Source organism: Staurois parvus, unplaced genomic scaffold (assembly GCF_062004578.1).
Source record: "Staurois parvus isolate SC_StPar_1 unplaced genomic scaffold, SC_StPar_1.0 ptg000746l, whole genome shotgun sequence".
NCBI classification, from domain to species: domain Eukaryota; kingdom Metazoa; phylum Chordata; class Amphibia; order Anura; family Ranidae; genus Staurois; species Staurois parvus.
Window position 1 is genome coordinate 341,390 of NW_028318542.1, and position 18,393 is coordinate 359,782.

Here is an 18,393-nt window from a genome sequence, read left to right on the forward strand (position 1 = left end):
TGTACCCATTAGGGAGATTCATCCTCACTAATTGTTCTGGGGGCCATTATCACCAAGGCTGAAAGAAAATCCCATGTTTTGAATGGTCACCAGAACAGGAATACATGGGGCATTTTCCAAAGGTAATGGTGTTCTGGTGACCCTGGTTTGCTATCACTTCCTGTTGTGGCTATAGGAAGTGAAGAAAAATCTCCCCAATGGGCCAAAAATAGCAAAAAAAAAAAAAAAAGAAAAAAAAAAGGACAGAAGTTAAAACCCCCTTTACTCTATAAATAATTTAAATAGGGACATTTGGGAGTTATGGCATCCATGCCATCACTGGGGTGAGTTGACTAACAAAGGAAAGCAGATGTTTAATTAGTCAGTAAATATGGCAAAGCTGTGTGTACCCAAATACCCAATCATTTTCAAGGTAAATTTAAAAAACAGGATGTTTTCATGAACATGATTGGGTGACCTAACGCAGCTTCACCTTATTTACTAAGCTCAGGGCTCATTCATTTAGAAATGGAATCCTTAATTTTTCCAAGGAAAGCATCTACTTTAGTAGTAAAACAACTGCATACAGAATATCTCCTGTTTCCTGTACATTGTTTAGCTCGTGGGTTCCCATATTACAAAACTGACACTAATTATTGAATTATAGCATGCCCTGGCACTCAGCAGGATGTGACTGAAATATATGAAGTTGTTTTATTAAAGGCACAAATATTCACTTAGCTTAAGGAATATGGTGAAAATTCACTTTGCAAAAATTACCCAATCAAAAGGAAAAAAAAACCTGTATTTTTGCTTGCACATGACTGGATGATGAAAGTCACCAGAGCTTCACCTCATTTACTAAACTAAGGGAAAATTCCCTTGTAAAATGCACAGCCTTTTTGTTTTTGGTAAATCAATCCCTATGTCTCAGGCTCAACAGTGCAGCAATGGGGCACCAGTAAATAAAGTTGCTGGAGTTCGCTGGAATCCTTGCAATTTATGCAGCTAGCTTAAAGATGCCTGGCTATTTATTTCTTTTAAAGTGAAGTTACAATTTATTATAAAATAGTCTTAAAATCTTTGTATACACGGTACTTACAAGGCTTGACCCTTACAATACCAAGTCCATTCCAATTATAGGTAGACTGGGTAGTGTTGAGCTACCTTGGGTGCAATAGCAAACATTTCTCACTATCATCAGCTCATAGTATTGCACCCAATGATTTTACATTTTTTTTAAATTTCTATGAAGGGGCAATGGTTTCTTTCCTACATTGGTGGTAAGTGTAGGAATGATCCCTTCTTGCCACCCCCACCCACCCAGGGCTCTAATCCTTACAACTCCCTTTCTCTTACCATTTACCCCTAACTCCACTTTCTCATCACATTGCTGCACAGCCTATGCTCCACACTTTTTCCCCACCACCTCACCACATGACTACAAATTGGGAGAGGCTGCCTTTAATGTAGTCACGTGATTTATATACAGTGAGGAACAGAAGTATTTGAACACCCTGTAATATTGCAAGTTCTCCCACTTAGAAATCATGGAGGAGTCTGAAATTCACATTGTAGGTGCATTCCCACTCTGAGAGACAGAATAAAAAAAAATTCAGGAAATCACATTGTATGATTTTTAAAGAATTTATTTGTCTTGCACTGCTGAACATAAGTATTTGAACACCTAAGAAACAGCAAGAATTCTGGCTCTCAAAGACCTGCTAATGTGCCTTTAAAAGTCCACCTCTACTCCACTCATTAATCTAACTTAGTAGCACCTGTCTGAGTACTTACTTGATATTGGGTCTTTTGACTGCTTTTTAGGTAACAAATACTTCTGAATTTTTAAAAGTTGACAAAGTTCTTCTGGGCTCAGCGTAGAATCCACATGATAGTTCGAGAAACTAGGATTGAGAACTGAAAAAAAGAAAAATGACTAGTAAGATAATATCTTAAAATTGAATGATGATCACATATTTAACATAACACCATCACACTCTTTTTTGGGATGGGTGAAGCAGAAGAGGAGGCTAACATTTTTACTTCTCCCAAAGAAACAACTGAGGGTGGCAAAATAGACAGCATAAGACCTACAGTATTTGGTAATGTAACCTCTGTTGAAGGAGGGAGGTTGGAGAGCAGATTGGCTAATGTCTTCTTTCAGTAGTGATGATCTAGCTCAGGGGTGGGCAAACTTTTTGACTTGAGGGCCGCAATGGGTTCATATATTGGACCCGGGGGCCGGACCAAGAGTAGATGAATGATGTGTATGTGTCATCCATAGTAAGTATAGTAATATTCCCCCATAGTAAGCATAGTAATTAATCCCCCATATAGTAATTCATCCCCCATAGTAATTCATCCCCCATATAGTAATTCATCCCCCATATAGTAATTCATCCCCCATAGTAATTCATCCCCCATATAGTAATTCATCCCCCACATAGTAATTAATCCCCCATAGTAATTCATCCCCCATAGTAATTCATCCCCCATAGTAATTCATCCCCCATATAGTAATTCATCCCCCATATAGTAATTCATCCCCCATATAGTAATTCATCCCCCATATAGTAATTCATCCCCCATATAGTAATTCATCCCCCATAGTAATTCATCCCCCATAGTAATTCATCCCCCCTATAGTAATTCATCCCCCATAGTAATTCATCCCCCATATAGTAATTCATCCCCCATAGTAATTCATCCCCCATAGTAATTCATCCCCCCTATAGTAATTCATCCCCCATATAGTAATTCATCCCCCATAGTAATTCATCCCCCATATAGTAATTCATCCCCCATAGTAATTCACCCCCATATAGTAATTCATCCCCCATATAGTAATTCATCCCCCATAGTAATTCATCCCCCATATAGTAATTCATCCCCCATAGTAATTCATCCCCCATAGTAATTCATCCCCCCTATAGTAATTCATTCCCCATATTAATTCATCCCCCATATTAAGTCCCCAAGTCCCCCCTGTGTCAATTCACTTACCTTTGCTCCGCGCGTTCCTCTCGCCGTGTTCCCGCACCGTTCCGGTGTAGCATGAAAATCTGTCTCCTATGAGGATCTGCCCCCCTCGACGTATCTGCGCATGTGCCAGTTTCAGGCATTAGCAGCCGATTGGCGATCTCCAGCACATGCGCAGATACGTCGAGGGGGACAGATCCTCATAGGAGACAGATTTTCATGCTACACTGGTCTTCAGGGCGGACTGTGAGAGGAGCCTAGCTCCCCACGCTCCGTGGGCCGGATTAAAAGGTCCGCCGGGCCGTATACGGCCCGCGGGCCGTAGTTTGCCCATTGCTGATCTAGCTAAATGTCTAGACCTTCCTAGACCTATGGATATACAAGTGAAACTCGAAAAATTAGAATATCATGTAAAAGTTCATTTATTTCAGTAATGCAACTTAAAAGGTGAAACTAATATATGAGATAGACTTATTACATGCAAAGCAAGATAGTTCAAGCCATGATTTGTCATCATTGTGATGATTATGGCTTACAGCTCATGAAAACCCCAAATCCACTATCTTAGAAAATTAGAATATTACATGCAATCAATAAAACAAGGATTGTAAATAGAATAATATTGGACCTCTGAAAAGTATAAGCATGCATATGTACTCAGTACATGTTTTGGGCCCCTTTTGCAGCAATTACTGCCTCAATACGGCGTGGCATAGAAGCTATCAGCCTGTGGCACTGCCGAGGTGTTATGGAAGACCAGGATGCTTCAATAGCAGCCTTCAGCTCTTCTGCATTGTTCGGTGTCATGTCTGTCATCTTTCTGTTGGCAATGCCCCATAGATTCTCTATGGGGTTCAGGTCAGGCGAGTTTGCTAGCCAATCAAGCACAGTAATCCCACAGTCGTTGAACCAGGTTTTGGTGCTTTTGGCAGTGTGGGGAGGTGCTAAGTCCTGCTGGAAAATGAAGTCAGCATCTCCATAAAGCTCGTCTGCGGAAGGAAGCATGAAGTGCTCCAAAATCTCCTGGTAGACGGCTGCGTTGACCCTGGACTTAATAAAGCACAGTGGACCAACACCAGCAGATGACATGGCTCCCCAAATCAACACAGACTGTGGAAACTTCACAATGGACTTCAAGCATCTTGCAGTTTGTGACTCTCCATTCTTCCTCCATATTCTGGGTCCTTTGTTTCCAAATGAGATGCAAAAGTTGCTCTCATCAGAAAAGAGGACCAGGTCTGTTTTTCTATAGCCCAGGTAAGACGCTTCTGATGTGGTTTGTTGTTCAGGAGCGGCTTGACAAGAGGAATACGACATTTGAAGCCCATGTTCAGGATCCATCTGTGTGTGGTGGCTCTTGATGCACTGACTCCAGCCTCAGTCCACTCCTTGTGAAAGTCCCCAACACTTTTGAATGGCCTTTTCTTGACAATCCTCTCCAGGCTGCGGTCATCCCTGCTGCTTGTGCACCTTTTTCTTCCACACTTTTCCCTTCCACATAACTTTCTATTAATGTGCTTTGATACAGCACTTTGGGAACATCCAACTTCTTTTGCAATTACCTTTTGAGGCTTTCCCTCCTTATGGAGCGTGTCAATGATGGTTTTCTGCACAACTGTCAGGTCAGCAGTCTTTCTCATGATTGTGATACCTATTGAACCAGACTGAGAGACCATTTAAAGGCTCAGGAACCCTTTGCAGGTGTTATGGATTAATTAGCTGATTAGAGTGGAACACGTTGCGCCAAGAATATTGCACCTTTTCACAATATTCTAATTTTCTGAGATTGTGGATTTGGGGTTTTCATGAACTGTAAACCATAATCATCACAATTATGACAAATCACGGCTTGAACTATCTTGTTTTGCATGTAATGAGTCTATCTCATATATTAATTTCACCTTTTAGGTTGCATTACTGAAATAAATTAACTTTTGCACGATATTCTAATTTTTTCGAGTTTCACCTGTACACTGTATGACCGCTGCCTAAAGCAACACTGCCTTTGAAAAAAAATCCCCAGAAAGGCCCCTGCAAAAGAAGAGATATTATACTTACCTCTCAGCTACCTGTGCCTTATATCTTGGTACTCTTCAAAAGCTACAGTGGCTGAATATCTTCTGGGTATGTTGGATGCCTTCTGAACTCTGGCATTTCATCCCCCTGGTATCTACATCACTACTTTGACGTAGGGGTTGTCTAGTAGAATCAGAGACCTTTTATTGGAATTTTGTTTTGCACTGACAGTGTCACTTTAGGGAGCAGCAGAATTTCACAAACGTAAATTGAGATGGAATACAAAACCTTTATTGATTTTCAGAACCACGCAACAGGCAGGTTTCATTCTATGGAAGGCTACATGCAACATATTAATGCTCAAAATAAATTTAAGGAGAGTCAATTATTACACTATTAAGGGCCATTCAATACTCGCAGTAGATCTAGTCAGTCTTTACATTTTGGAAAAATGTTAGAAATGATAACCCCCCTGGATTTCCATCTTCCAGATATTTCTGTCCAGGTCTATCATGCCCACCTCTCCTGTTACCAGGCACCAATCCTCATTCTCCCTTTCCCAACACCTGCAGAAAGAGCATTATGACTTGGATAAGCAACCTAAAAACCTGCCACTTACCATTGTTATACGTATACGTTTTTGTTTGGAGATGGATATCACAGGGACTAAAATCTATGAAAAAAATACACATAAATTAGTGCAAGGTGGGGATTTTGCTTTTTTAATTTTTTTTTTGGCTCAACAAGGATGAGAAGGTTCTCTTTTTTGCTATCTAACTTGGCAAAAATAGCAGGAGGCTCTATGTCCTGCCAAAACCATATTTACCTTCCTGGAATCAATTTTTTCTAAACTATACGCTGACTACCATGAATACTTAGGCAGAAACGAAAAAAGTGGTGTACTGTGATGGAAATGTATCCAGGCTTTAGCACATCCAGTGCTAACATAGGTCTAGCTGCCCTCTAAGGATCAGGGAAATACCCAAAAGAAATCAGAGCCCTGGGGTCTGAGGAAGAAAAGACTGCTTTTTGAAACACGTCAACCTTCCTGAGGGTCCTCCCGTGATTGGGAGCTTAGCTGATGAATTGGTTGCTTTGAACTTTGATACGATTTTTTACCACAGTTGTTTGTGAGTATATATCTACTTTGGATTTAATAAAACTGCTATCTTTGGTAATGCACTAGGCTGGTGTGACCTCTTCTCCCTTGCTTTTACGGTGATGCCATGAATGCTTACTTCAGTGTACAGTCTTGGCATCTTATAGATCCATTGAACCATGTTATGCCATCAGTGGCCATTCAATGGCTAAAGATGGAGACCTCTGAGCCTGGAAGAAAACCAGGGAAAGATGAATAGAACAACAAAGGGTAACAGGGATGAACAGAGGGTTTGGTTCTAACCTAGGTTGTTCGGATGTTTGGACAAACACCAAACTTTAGTTCAATTGACCCTGCTGTTTGGTGGGAGCCATGCATCATATAAAGAAGAAGTATGTCAGGTCATTGTTTTTTTGTTTTTTTTTCGGCAGGTGTTAGAGATTGTGATTAACTATGGATTTAAAACAAGGAACATTTCTGGGGACTTTCTTTTTTTTTTAAAGGACCTGTCAAACATTTAGGTGTCTATTTCTAGGTTACAGCTTTTTTGAGTACTGTGTACCCCATACTTATTCATGTGGTGGGGGTCTTCCAGATACCAGTAAGCCCCTGCACACAGACCACCCACAACCACCAGGCAAGTGTTGTGGGGAAGAGTTCCTTGTCCTCATTAACTTGGCACCACCCCATGTTGAGGGCACAAGCGTTATTATGGTTCAAGAGTGGGGGTCCCCCTTTTTTTCTGGCCACCCAGGCAGCATGCTCAGATCAATTGTCTAGTATGGGTATTTAGGGGAAAGTTGCATTTTTTTGTTGTTGCATGGAGTCACCCTTACAATCTGTACCAGACAAAACTGTTCTCTGACATTTTTTTAGATCAGCATATGCATGGCATTTCTGAAATGGCTACTGGGATGATATGTTACACATCTCAATGGACAGTTTTTGAGATGCCACACATGTACTTGCATGTTGTTGGAGTTTCTGCCAGAAAACTGGCAGTGTGTGTGTACACATGCACAGGGGAACTTATGTAACTTATTCAGATAAAAGTTATTTGTACCTGGAGGATCCCATGTCATTCTACGATTTGCAATGTGTAAAATGACCTTCAGATGAGCCTCAGGATTGTCTGGGTTTTGTCCGTCCATTTTGTCCTTGAAAACCTCCATGGATACAACGTACCAGCTTCCACCGCTTGTGGCCCTCTTGGGAGGGGGCAAAGAGGCATCCCAAAGTAGCATCTGAGATCTGCTGGCACCTTGGTAAAGGACGCCACGATTTTCTGTTTGAAGAAATATACTGTAGCGAACAAAAACTATGTAAAACAAAACAAAAAAGCGATTAGTAACCATCAAGATAGAATGATTAAAAAAGAAACACAATTTACAGCTGAACTACAATCACAGATAAATACAAAGTTGAGATTTGGATTTTTTTACACCCAGTCGTAAGTGACCTGACTTTTCTCTGCTGTAGTTTTTCCCTTTCACTGGCTCCTGATCATTACCTGCTTCCTGACCGCTCTATAGCAGAAGTACTGCTACAGGACAGCAGGTCTGCGCAAAATCATGTATATATGCGATTTTGTATTTCCGGGTAGGGGTGCGCTAATCTACTCGAGCCGCCATTGATGGCTACAGCTGTCGATCACCGGGTCCCGGCCGGAGATTCCCTGCTGGCAAACAGTGACAGATGAGAGTTCTGTATATAAACAATACAGATCTCTCCCCTGTCAGCACCAGCACGCTGCTTTGTATTGTTCTGCATAGTGGAGCAATAGAAAGCAGTGTACTTACAGTGTAAAGCACACACAGACAAAATAGTAAAACAGCACACAGTTAACCCTTTGATCGCCCCAAATGTTAACCCCTTCCTGCCCAGTGTCATTAGTACAGTGTCAATGCTTTTTTATTAGCACTGATCACTGGGGATGTCAGTGGCAGTTAGTCAGTTCCCCCCCAGTGTCAGATGGCCCGCCGCAGTCCCACAGTCCTGCTATAAGTCACTGATCACCACCATTGCTAGTATTTAAAAAAAATCCCAGTATATATACCACCATTTGTATACACTATAACTTTCATGTAAACCAATTAATGTACATGTATCAGGGTTTTTTTCAGCAAAGACATGTAGCAGAATACATTTTGGCCTAAATTTATGATGACATTTTTAAATTTTTTTTACTGGACATGTTTAATAGCAAAAAGTAAAAAAAAAATCAAAATTGTCAGTCTTTTTTTGTTTATAGTGCAAAAAATAAAAAATGCACAGGTAATCAAATACCACCAAAAGAAAGCTCCATTTATGGGGAAAAAAGGACAAATTTCATTTGGGTGCAGCATTGCATGACTGCGCAATTTTCAGTTAAAGTAACGCAGTGCCGTAATGCAAAAAATAGCCTGGTCAGGAAGGGGGGTAAATCCTCTGCAGGGCAAGGGGTTAACAAACAGCTTGGTCAGTGCACTAGGTCTCCTCTCTGCCGCATCCTGTGATTGGATAGTGAGAAGAAGCAGCAACACACTGATGATGTCATCACCCCCATTTTTACTATCAGCATGTTCTTTGTCACTACATATGAATGTGCACACCTGATTAGCTGAGAGTGCTGTCCTGCAGGTCCACAGCATCAGTTTGAGATGCTGCTAAGATCATTTAGAATTCACCGACGGGTTCATTAGACCTGTAGTTGACCTCCTTATGACTTGTATTTGACCTGCTTCAAGTGGCTTGTGTATTCTCATAGACTTGTATGGAACTGCAAAACCCACTTGCAGCGATCAAAGGCAGTTGACACAGACCTTTATTTGTTTTATAATTAAAGTAGTTGTAAAGGCTAAAGGTTTTTTTACCTCAATGCATTTTCTGCATTAAAGTGCAAAAACCTTTTAGGTGCACGCCTTTAATGTGACCTGTAAACTGTAAAACTCAATTGAAAAACAAACTGAAATCTTTTAGGGGGGGAAGTAAACATAAAAAAACTAAAATAATGTGATTGCATAAGTGTGCACACCCTCTTATAACTGGGGATTTAGTTGTGCCTCTGATTAACCCCAAATTAAAGTTCAGTTGTTCTAGTACGTCTTTGCTGACATTTTCTTAGTCGCTTCTACAGCAAAAGACATTTTCTTAGTCGCTTCTACAGCATGGTCCGCAGAGAGCTTCCAAAGCATCAGAGGGATCTCATTATTAAAAGGCATCAGTCAGGAGAAGGGTACAAAAGAAGTGAAGACAGTCATCATCAAGTGGAGAAAATATGGTAACATTATTGGACGTCCCTTCAAAATTGATGAAAAGACGAGAAGAAAACTGGTCTGGGAGGCTGCTAAGAGTTCTAGAGAGAGCAACATTAAAGGAGCTGCAGGAATATCTGGCAAGTACTGGCTGTGTGGTACATGTGACAACAATCTCCCATATTCTTCATATGTCTGGGCTATGGGGTAGAGTGGCAAGACGGAAGCCTTTTCTTATGAAGAAAAACATCCAAGCCCAGCTACATTTTGCAAAAACACATCTGAAGTATCCTAAAAGCATGTGGGAAAATGTGTTCTGGTCTGATGAAACCAAGGTTGGACTTTTGAGCCATAATTCCAAAAGATATGTTTGGCGCAAAAACAACACTGCACATCACCAAAAGAACAACATACCCACAGTGAAGCATGGTGGTGGCAGCATCATGCTTTAGGGCTGCTTTTTGTCAGCTGGAACTGGGGCCTTAGTCAAGGTAGAGGGAATTATGAACAGTTCCAAATACCAGCCAATATTAGCACAAAACTTTCTGCTAGAAAGCTGAACATGAAGAGGAACTTCATCTTTCAGCATGACAACGACCCAAAGTATACATCCAAATCAATAAAAGAATGAATTCACTAAAAGAAGATTGAAGTTTGGAATGGCCCAGCCAGAGCCCAGACCTGAATCTGATCAGAAATTAGTGGGGTGATCTAAAGAGGGTTGTGCACAGGAGATACCCTCGCAATCTGATAGATTTGGAGTGTTTTTGCAAGGAAGAGTGGACAAATTTTGCCAAGTCCAGATGTGCCATGCTGATAGACTCATACCCAAAAAGACTGAGTGCTGGAATCAAATCAAAAGGTGCTTCAACAAAGTATTCGTTTAAGGGTGTGCACACTTATGCAAACAAATTATTTTAGTTTTTTATTTTTACTTCCCTCCACCTAAAAGATTTCAGTTTGTAGTTCAACTGATTTGTACAGTTTATAGGTTACATTAATGGTGGAAAAAGTTCTGAAATTATTTACAGTAATCTCTCTTATTTTTTTACATCACAAAAACCTGACATTTTAACAGTGGTGTGCATACCTTTTATATCCACTGTAGGTATCACTTCAATGCTCTATGTACAAGTTGCTTATTACTGCTTCTAAGCAGATTTGCTTGTATGTAAGTCTGTCAGTCTGCTCAGGCGGACTGATAGGGGTTTATTTACTAAAGCTGGAGAGTCCAAAATCAGACTCCCTTCTGCATAGAAACCAATCAGCTTCTAACCTCAGCTTGTTCAATGAAGCTTTGGCAATGAAACCTGGAAGCGGATTGGTTTCTATGCAGAAGGGAGTCTGATTTTGGACTCTCCAGCTTTAGTAAATAAACCCCATACTGTCTCTTTGTTTATTTAGTAACACTTGGCACCCACCGACAGCCCAGGTTCCCAGTGCTGACACCAGTTGTAGACGCTACAACCTTTACGCAATCTGAACAATATACACTTGTTGGGATTTTTTTTTATTAAAGACATGTGGCAGAATACATTCTGGCCTAAATTTATGAAGAAAATTTATTTTTTTATATGTTTTATAGCAGAAATTAAAAAATATAGTTTTTTAAAAAAAATTTCAGTCTTTTTTCATTTATAGCACAAACAATAAAAAACCCGGCGGTGATAAAATATCACCAAAAGAAAGCTCTATTTGTGTGAAAAAAAATTATATAAATTTCAATTGGGTACAGCATTGCCTGACCGCACAATTGTCAGTTAAAACAGTGCAGCACCATATAGCAAAAAATGGCCTGGGTATGAAGGTGGGTAAATCTGCTGGAGGTCAAGTGGTTAATAAAAGTCTTCTCATAAACTGTCTCTATGTTTTTATTTATTTTTTTACTCTGTTTTTGATGAATGAGTAGGGGTACGATGTAATCCCATACTCATTCACATGGGGGGGGCTGTATCTAAAGACCCCTTTGTTAAATGGGGCTTCTAGATTCCGATAAGTCCTCCCACCCGCAGACCCCCACAAACTCTACTCAGGGTTGTGGGGAAGAGATCCTTTTCCCCATCAACATGGAGACAAGGTGCTTTGAGGGGGGGAGTGTTCCTACCCCAAAGCACCCCCCATGTTGAGGGCATGTGACTAGTTATGGTTCTGGGGGTATGGATTTGGGGGGGCCATACCACTTTTTAAAAAATTCTGGCGTGGGCTACCCCTTCAAACCCATACCAGCCCTGAAAAGCCTGGTAAGGATTGGGGGGGATCCCCATGCTGTTTTTTTTTTTTAATGCTGGCACTGGTTTGTTTATATTCTGCTGTCAGTAGGGAATCCCGCTGACAGAAAATGCCTCATGGTTGTTAAGGACGCCCCGTTCCTCAACAACCAGGTATTGAATGGATTCAATAATTTCAATTAGAATTCAATGCAAATACTTATAATTCATTGGATTTTCATCTGAAAGAAAACGAATAAACTAAACAAAACTAAATGAAATAAATTTTGTTACGAATGCAACAAAAAGGAAAGGAGTAACTTAACAAATCAATCTGAAATGAAACAAAACACATTTTTTTGCTCTGCACATCTCGAGGTAGTGAGTCGGTCAAAAGTTTTGGCTTCAAACATATGACAAACAAGTTAAAAAAAACAACCCAAAAAATATATAAAAACGTGTATATAAAACAAAACAAAAAAAAAAAACGGGCTGACTTGATGGACCACTTCTTGGTCTTTTTTCTGCTGTCACTTTTCTATGTTTCTATGCTTCTATTCTATATGCGGGTTCCTGATTTTTCTCAGCATTTATTTTGCAGGTTTGTTGTATGAATTTTATGATACACAGATAAAGACCAAAATGAGAACCTTTCAATTCTTTCTATAAAACACAATCATTAAATACGAATAATTAAACTCACCTGTCTGAGGCCCGGCTCCTGGACTTTTGTAAATCATCTCTTGATATATAGGAGAGTTGATTTTTGCCACATTAAAACCAGAAACTGAAAACATTAAAAAAACGGCAAGTTACAGAGACGGTATACATTCTTACCGCAAAAAAACCCATAAAATCAACAATGACAGATTGACTTTATACACATCAGTTACACCTCTGATCATCACAATGCTCTCCTGCCAGTTTCAGTTTGTGGTGTCATTCATTTTGAATGGTACCCCAATGCACCTGCATTATAGTATGCTGAAATGCTAACAATGCATGATGTGTGCTGCGGTGCACTGCGCTGCAAAAAAAAAAAACTCAGCAGGGCCTATTTTTTTGTGCTTTGAGGTAATTAAGCATGACCTATTTTTTGTCCATGAAATAGGATCAAAGTAGAACTTTTTATTTTTTCATGCATTGAGGTGCATTAGCACAGCCTATTTTTACAAGTATTGGGGAAGAACAATTTTTTTGTCAATTAACCACAAGTCTGGACACTTTTACCCCCTTCCTTTCCAGGCCAATTGTCAGCTTTCAGCGCGATTACACTTTGAATGACAATGCACGGTCATGCAACACTGCACCCATATGAATTTTTTAGCATTGTTTTGAGACAGATAAAACTTTATTTTGGTGCTATTTATTCACCACTGGGATTTTTTTTTTAAATAAATGAAAATGTCCAAAAATTTTGAAAAAAAGTGTTTTTCTTATAAAATTGTGCAAATAAATAATCTTTCTGCATAAATCTTGGCCAAAATTTATTCAGTTATCTTTTTAGTAAAAAAAAAATAACTCAAATTAATTTATAATCAAAAATGATAATTTTTCAAAACTGTTTTTTACATTTTTATTTATTTATTTTTTACATATTGTCACCCTAGCAGTACTATTTGTGGGGGGTGATGAAGTTTTTTTTTTCTACACTGATTACTTTTACACCCATAAAGGCTGTAAAAGCAATAATTTCTCCTTCTCTCTGGCTGCATTCTTGCAGCCATTGAGAAATACTGTGAGAGCTGTGATTGGTCACAGCTTTTCACATGGTACAAGGCTGTTGTGAATAACCTTGTACCATGTGACCTCTATGATCATTCACAGATTTCACACGTAGTAAGGAATGATGTCAGAAGTGACATCTTGCTTACTCTTCATGTGATCACTGATAGGCCAATCAGTGATCACACGATTGGGACCTCACACAGAGGTCCCGTACAACGATTGATGTTCCACTGTGTCCGGAGGACACAGCGGTCACCGGATCGTGGTGCTGCGCACTCCCAGGGAGTGCGCACAAGCAGGAAGCGGGGAGGCCATTTATAAATGGTCACCTGCCCCTGCACTGCTCCCGTCCGGCCCATGTATATAAACCTTAAGTGGTTAAGGTCCACTGAGGTGTGTTAAGAAGGACTAATTTTTTCATGCATTAATCCCTTGATGTCAGTGCCTCTCAGCCATTTAAGGGTTTTTTTTAGATGCTGGAAGGGGGGGTGAGGTTTGTGATCATGTGACTGCCATGATTGGCTGTCGTAGTGGTCACACGGTCAGAAAGCTCCCTTTAGCAAGTAAAGATTGGGAGCTTTGCGTTAGGCGCTGGTAACTGTGCCAGGAGAGTGTACAGTGGCCACTCTCGGCACAGTTCTGTTTTTCTTTGGGTACGTATATATTCAGCCTATCGCCATTAAGGCCCACCTCCCAAGAGGCCACATATATGCATACAGCCAGCGGAAAGGAGTTAAGCAGGACCCATTTCCAAGGTGCATTAGAAGGACCTGTTTTTTATGCATTATGTAGGACCTATTTGTTCGTGTCTTGTGATTTAGTGTAAATGGGTCTTAAAGCCTTAATCCAGGTTTATATTTAAAAAAAAAAGATATTTATTTCCCGTAAAACTGATTTTTCACATACATATTAATATATTTTTTTAATCAGATGACCTGTAGAATAGTCAAGACAGTCTCAATACAGTTTCCAGGATGGCTCATAGGACAAGAGCACTTTTTTAGGGGAGAAACTAACTCAAAAGACATCTGGCGATCCTAGTATACAGCATGCACATCTGGCCATTCTGTAATATCCGTAGGCAGTTTTAAATTGACCATATAATGTTCAAATTTGAACAGGTTTCTGGTGAATCGATTGAAATTTGATTGGTGAGTGGACCTGTCAACCCTCTTCCACTTGACACCACTGAAAAATCAAAGGAGCAAGGAGGAAATTTGTTGGCTAAACAGTTCAGATGCAGCCACTGCTCTGGTATATTGACAGCTGGCAGGGCCAGTGGGAGACTCTTCCATCAGCGCTGAGTTGCATAGATGGAGGAATCTAACAGAATTTTTCAATTTTTCTGATAGATTTCATTATTTGCATGTGTATGGCCATCTTTAGCCTGACAGCACTGTGCAAACCTTATTAGCTCACATTACTGATCTTATACACTGACAATACCTTTGAAAATTGATCAGTCCTGATGTACTGATGGCCTATCTCATTTCTTGAGGCCTGAAAATGCCAAAACAGTACAAATACCCCCCAAATGACCCCTTTTTGGAAAGTAGACAGTCCGGGGCATATAGTAAGAGGCATTTTTTTCAAATATTTTTACATACTGTTACCAGTGCAGTACAGTGTCATCATATGACTGGTGTGGCAGCAGTGGTGTAGCGTGGGGGGGGGGGGGCAGCTGGTGTGGTCACCCTATGGTCATCATCAGAGTCACAAAAGTGACACTGTACTACTCTGTGGAGGTGATCAGGGTTTTTTTTTTGGATGATCACTGTTATAAGCAGTAGTTTTAGCGGTCATGAATGACTTTCATCCATGACAGCTTGCCTACTATTGTGAGCTGTGATTGGCTACAGCTAATCACATGGTACAGGGTGCTGTGATTGGCCCAGTTACCATGTGATAGTTGTGAGCCAATTACATTATCAGAATAGTAAACAAAGCAGTCATGATTGTAGGCCACTCATGACTGTTTTGCTTATATGTAATTACATGAGCACTATGATTGGTAATAGCAATCATGATACCCTGGCTGGTACAGAGTGCAGTGATCTGCTGTGTCCATCAGACATAGCAGTTATGAGATTGCACTGCTGCACACCCCAGGTGACGCGCCAGTGCGCATGATCACCAAAACGTACCAGAGCGTAACTTTTATTTTTAGCTCGATCACAATTTCCTCAGACCTAGAGACCCCAACATTGGCTCTGTATGAAATAACATGCCATAAAAATACCTACAATTTTTTGCAATCCAGTTTTTGAGTTCCTTTAGAAGAAACGTGAAGTTTTTAGGCAAATATGTCACAGCAAGAGGATTCTGTTCTTCATTGCTTTGTATATTATTACAGGAAAACCCCATAGATAAACAGAACCTGAAGACTGAAATAAAAAAAAAAACCTGTTAAATAAATCAACAAATTCAATAGAACAGCCAATGAAACCTTATGGTGACAGAAGAACTTGTCATTTAAAAAAACGTAAAAGTTAGAAGCTACAAATACTGTAGATACTGACTTTTAATAAACAGATACTTACCATCCCAAGAGTCTAGCGCTCTCATCCCCTAGGCCCTTTCTTCACCAGTCTCTGGATCCCCAGCACCACCATTTTGCCTGTGGAAAGTCGACTGTGACTTGTTGCTGTTTCACAGCCAGCTCCCCACTGCGCATGCATGAGATGCACTGTACTTTCAAAGTGGTTCCACAGCCTCTTAGGACATGTGATGTGTCCCAGGAAGCTGCAGACGGGAGGCTGAACTTCTGCAATTCTCGCCTAGGCGAGAAATGCGGAAGTGAGAATCAGTACCTCTCAGAACCAGACACCCACTCCTAGATGGTAGATTAGGGGGGAAGAGGAGGATGAGCCGAAATTTCACTTTTAGGGCACTTTAGGTTCACACTCTGCCTGCATCTGAATTAGCACCGCACTAAAAGTAGTGCATGCACTATTTAAAATGCACTGCAACTGGATTGAATGGTATAAAAGTACCATGTGAACTGGTGAGGGCAGGTGCCGGCAAATGCACTGCGTTTGGGGTGTTGCTAACTTATTATTGGCACCCGCAGTAGATCGCAAATGTAGTGCGTTTTGCATGTGGTCTGAATTGCACAGGAACACTTTGCAAGAATGCGGGCATGGTGTGAACCAGCCCTGATGCAGAACTAAACCCTCCTATCCTTTTCAGCCAAGGAAGCTTCCGTTTTAGTCTTAGTTTGATTCTCAACTGCCATGGTGCTGCATATGTGATCAGTAAGGAAACCAGCCATTTGATGGTTTGACAGTTTGGTTGAGAGCACAACCAATTTAAAAAATGGGCGAACAGGCAAGTATTTTTAATGCAGAAGAAACATGCTTTGTCTCTTGTGCATTAAAATGACCTACCTGCCTGTCCGCCCCCCGTGAGTGAGCAATGCTAAATCTGACTGCATACGCGGGAGTCACGCCATATCGGCCCAGCCAATGAAAGTGGCCAGCGCTCAGTACCAGGAAGCTGGGAACTAGATGTCAGCAGCTGGAGGGGAACTCCAGGATGCCACATCCCTGGATCTGAGGTAAGTAAAGTTCCGCTTTAATTGAAGTTCTGCTTTAAACATTCTTTCAATAAATAAATACATAGGCTTCTACTATTGACCTCCTTTGCCAATTCCCTGGTTGTCATGCTAATTCTCAACCCATTACTTTTAGGGCCCATTTACATTTGTGTGCAGTGTTCATGCACATGCGTTAATGATTGTCATACCACACATTAATGTGATTCATGATCTGAGGAAGGGGCAAGCCCCTGAAATATGTTATCATGATGACCAGCTTCTCTCCTTTGGTTTGACATGGTTTGAGTGCTCCCCTAGGCTTCCAGTTGGTCCTCACCAGTCCTTGCTCGGGCGGTATCTTGCTCAGTATATGATAAAACAGCTGGATCTGGGACACATGATTTCTAGTGGACGCGCCATCTCAGTGATCCCAGCGGCTGCCATCTACACCCCCTTCGCACTGTCCTGAGGCTCCTGGGCTGAGCAACCTACTGTTGGGTCCAGGTCATCCTCCAGCTTCTCGGAATATGTGTTTTTTTCTCTCCACTGGCTTGGGGATGTATCAGTCTGGGCACTCCTACATGTCATGCTTTGTAACCCAGCATTAAAGTGAATTTCGACTTTAACTGTTCCTGGGATTGTGACTCTATTGACTTCCACAGGGTTGGGAGCGCTCCTTCACTTGTTTCTGGTCAGATAAGTTATTCGAGCTGCCCATACTGTGCTTATCTACTTATCCCCTGGAATCTCATTGCGTTTGGTAGTTGCACCTTTTAAGTGGATCATCATATCCTTTTTAGAAAGAGATTGCCAATAGGTGGTCCATGTATTTCTCTTTAAAGAAGTCAGCCAACAAGTAATGCTATCTAGGAATCTTTGTCACTGTCATACCTGCACTTGACTAAATCCACCATTAATCTTTTAATTCCATGCAACTAGATTCAGCAAGTATTTCTTGTAGCTGCATGGGTGTGCAACCTCTTGTCACATGACTATATATATGGCGCATCCTCTGCTCTTTTGCTACAATGTGTGTGGGTGAAGCTGCAGTAAGCTCAGGAGTGGGCTACTTTGAAACCATTGAGCTCTCTGTTCTACATTTTAATAAGCTGCAATTCACATGAGAATACTGACTTCTACAAGGTATGGGCTAGTCCTACAGCTGACTACATGTAGTTACGGCCAGGATAAAAATTAGCATCCCTCAGGATGTTGGCTTTGTATCTTTAAAGGGACTTAACTGCTTAACTGGAATAAACCTTGAAAATTAAAATCATACTCCAGCTAAAACATTTTATTTAGGTTTGGACTGTGTAAGTAAATAATAAAGATGCACTACTTTGCATATTTTTTATGTAAAAAAAATACCTTCAGTGATGCTGCTGTGTCAGGTAATACAATTAGTTTCATTGATCCCTGGCACTACTGTAAGTGCCAAATTTTCAGTGCTGAGACTGACGGTTCTGGCTCTCATACAGATTTTACCCCCTCTCTTTTGGCCTCCCCCCTTGTCCATTCACCAAATACAAGGAGTTCTGGAAATGGGCAAGGGGTGATCCTGATATTCATCCAATTTGGAGTCCCCTTGTCTATTCAAAAAATATCCTGTACTCT

At 40.7% G+C, this 18,393-nt stretch overlaps 1 protein-coding gene across 4 annotated transcripts in view; it reads right to left on the minus strand.

Annotated features, from left to right (window-relative positions):
• Positions 1 to 18,393, minus strand: part of LOC149445088 (uncharacterized) — an 85,632-nt gene that overhangs the window by 53,779 nt on the left and 13,460 nt on the right. For all 4 annotated transcript variants that reach the window (XM_089654133.1, XM_089654131.1, XM_089654132.1 and 1 more), the window contains exons 3-7: positions 15,488 to 15,628; positions 12,220 to 12,303; positions 7,140 to 7,394; positions 5,597 to 5,650; positions 1,777 to 1,899 (exon numbers count right to left, since the gene is read on the minus strand). In XM_089654133.1, coding sequence (XP_089510259.1) covers positions 1,777 to 1,899; positions 5,597 to 5,650; positions 7,140 to 7,394; positions 12,220 to 12,303; positions 15,488 to 15,628 — 657 coding nt within the window. The remainder of the gene's footprint in view (positions 1 to 1,776; positions 1,900 to 5,596; positions 5,651 to 7,139; positions 7,395 to 12,219; positions 12,304 to 15,487; positions 15,629 to 18,393) is intronic.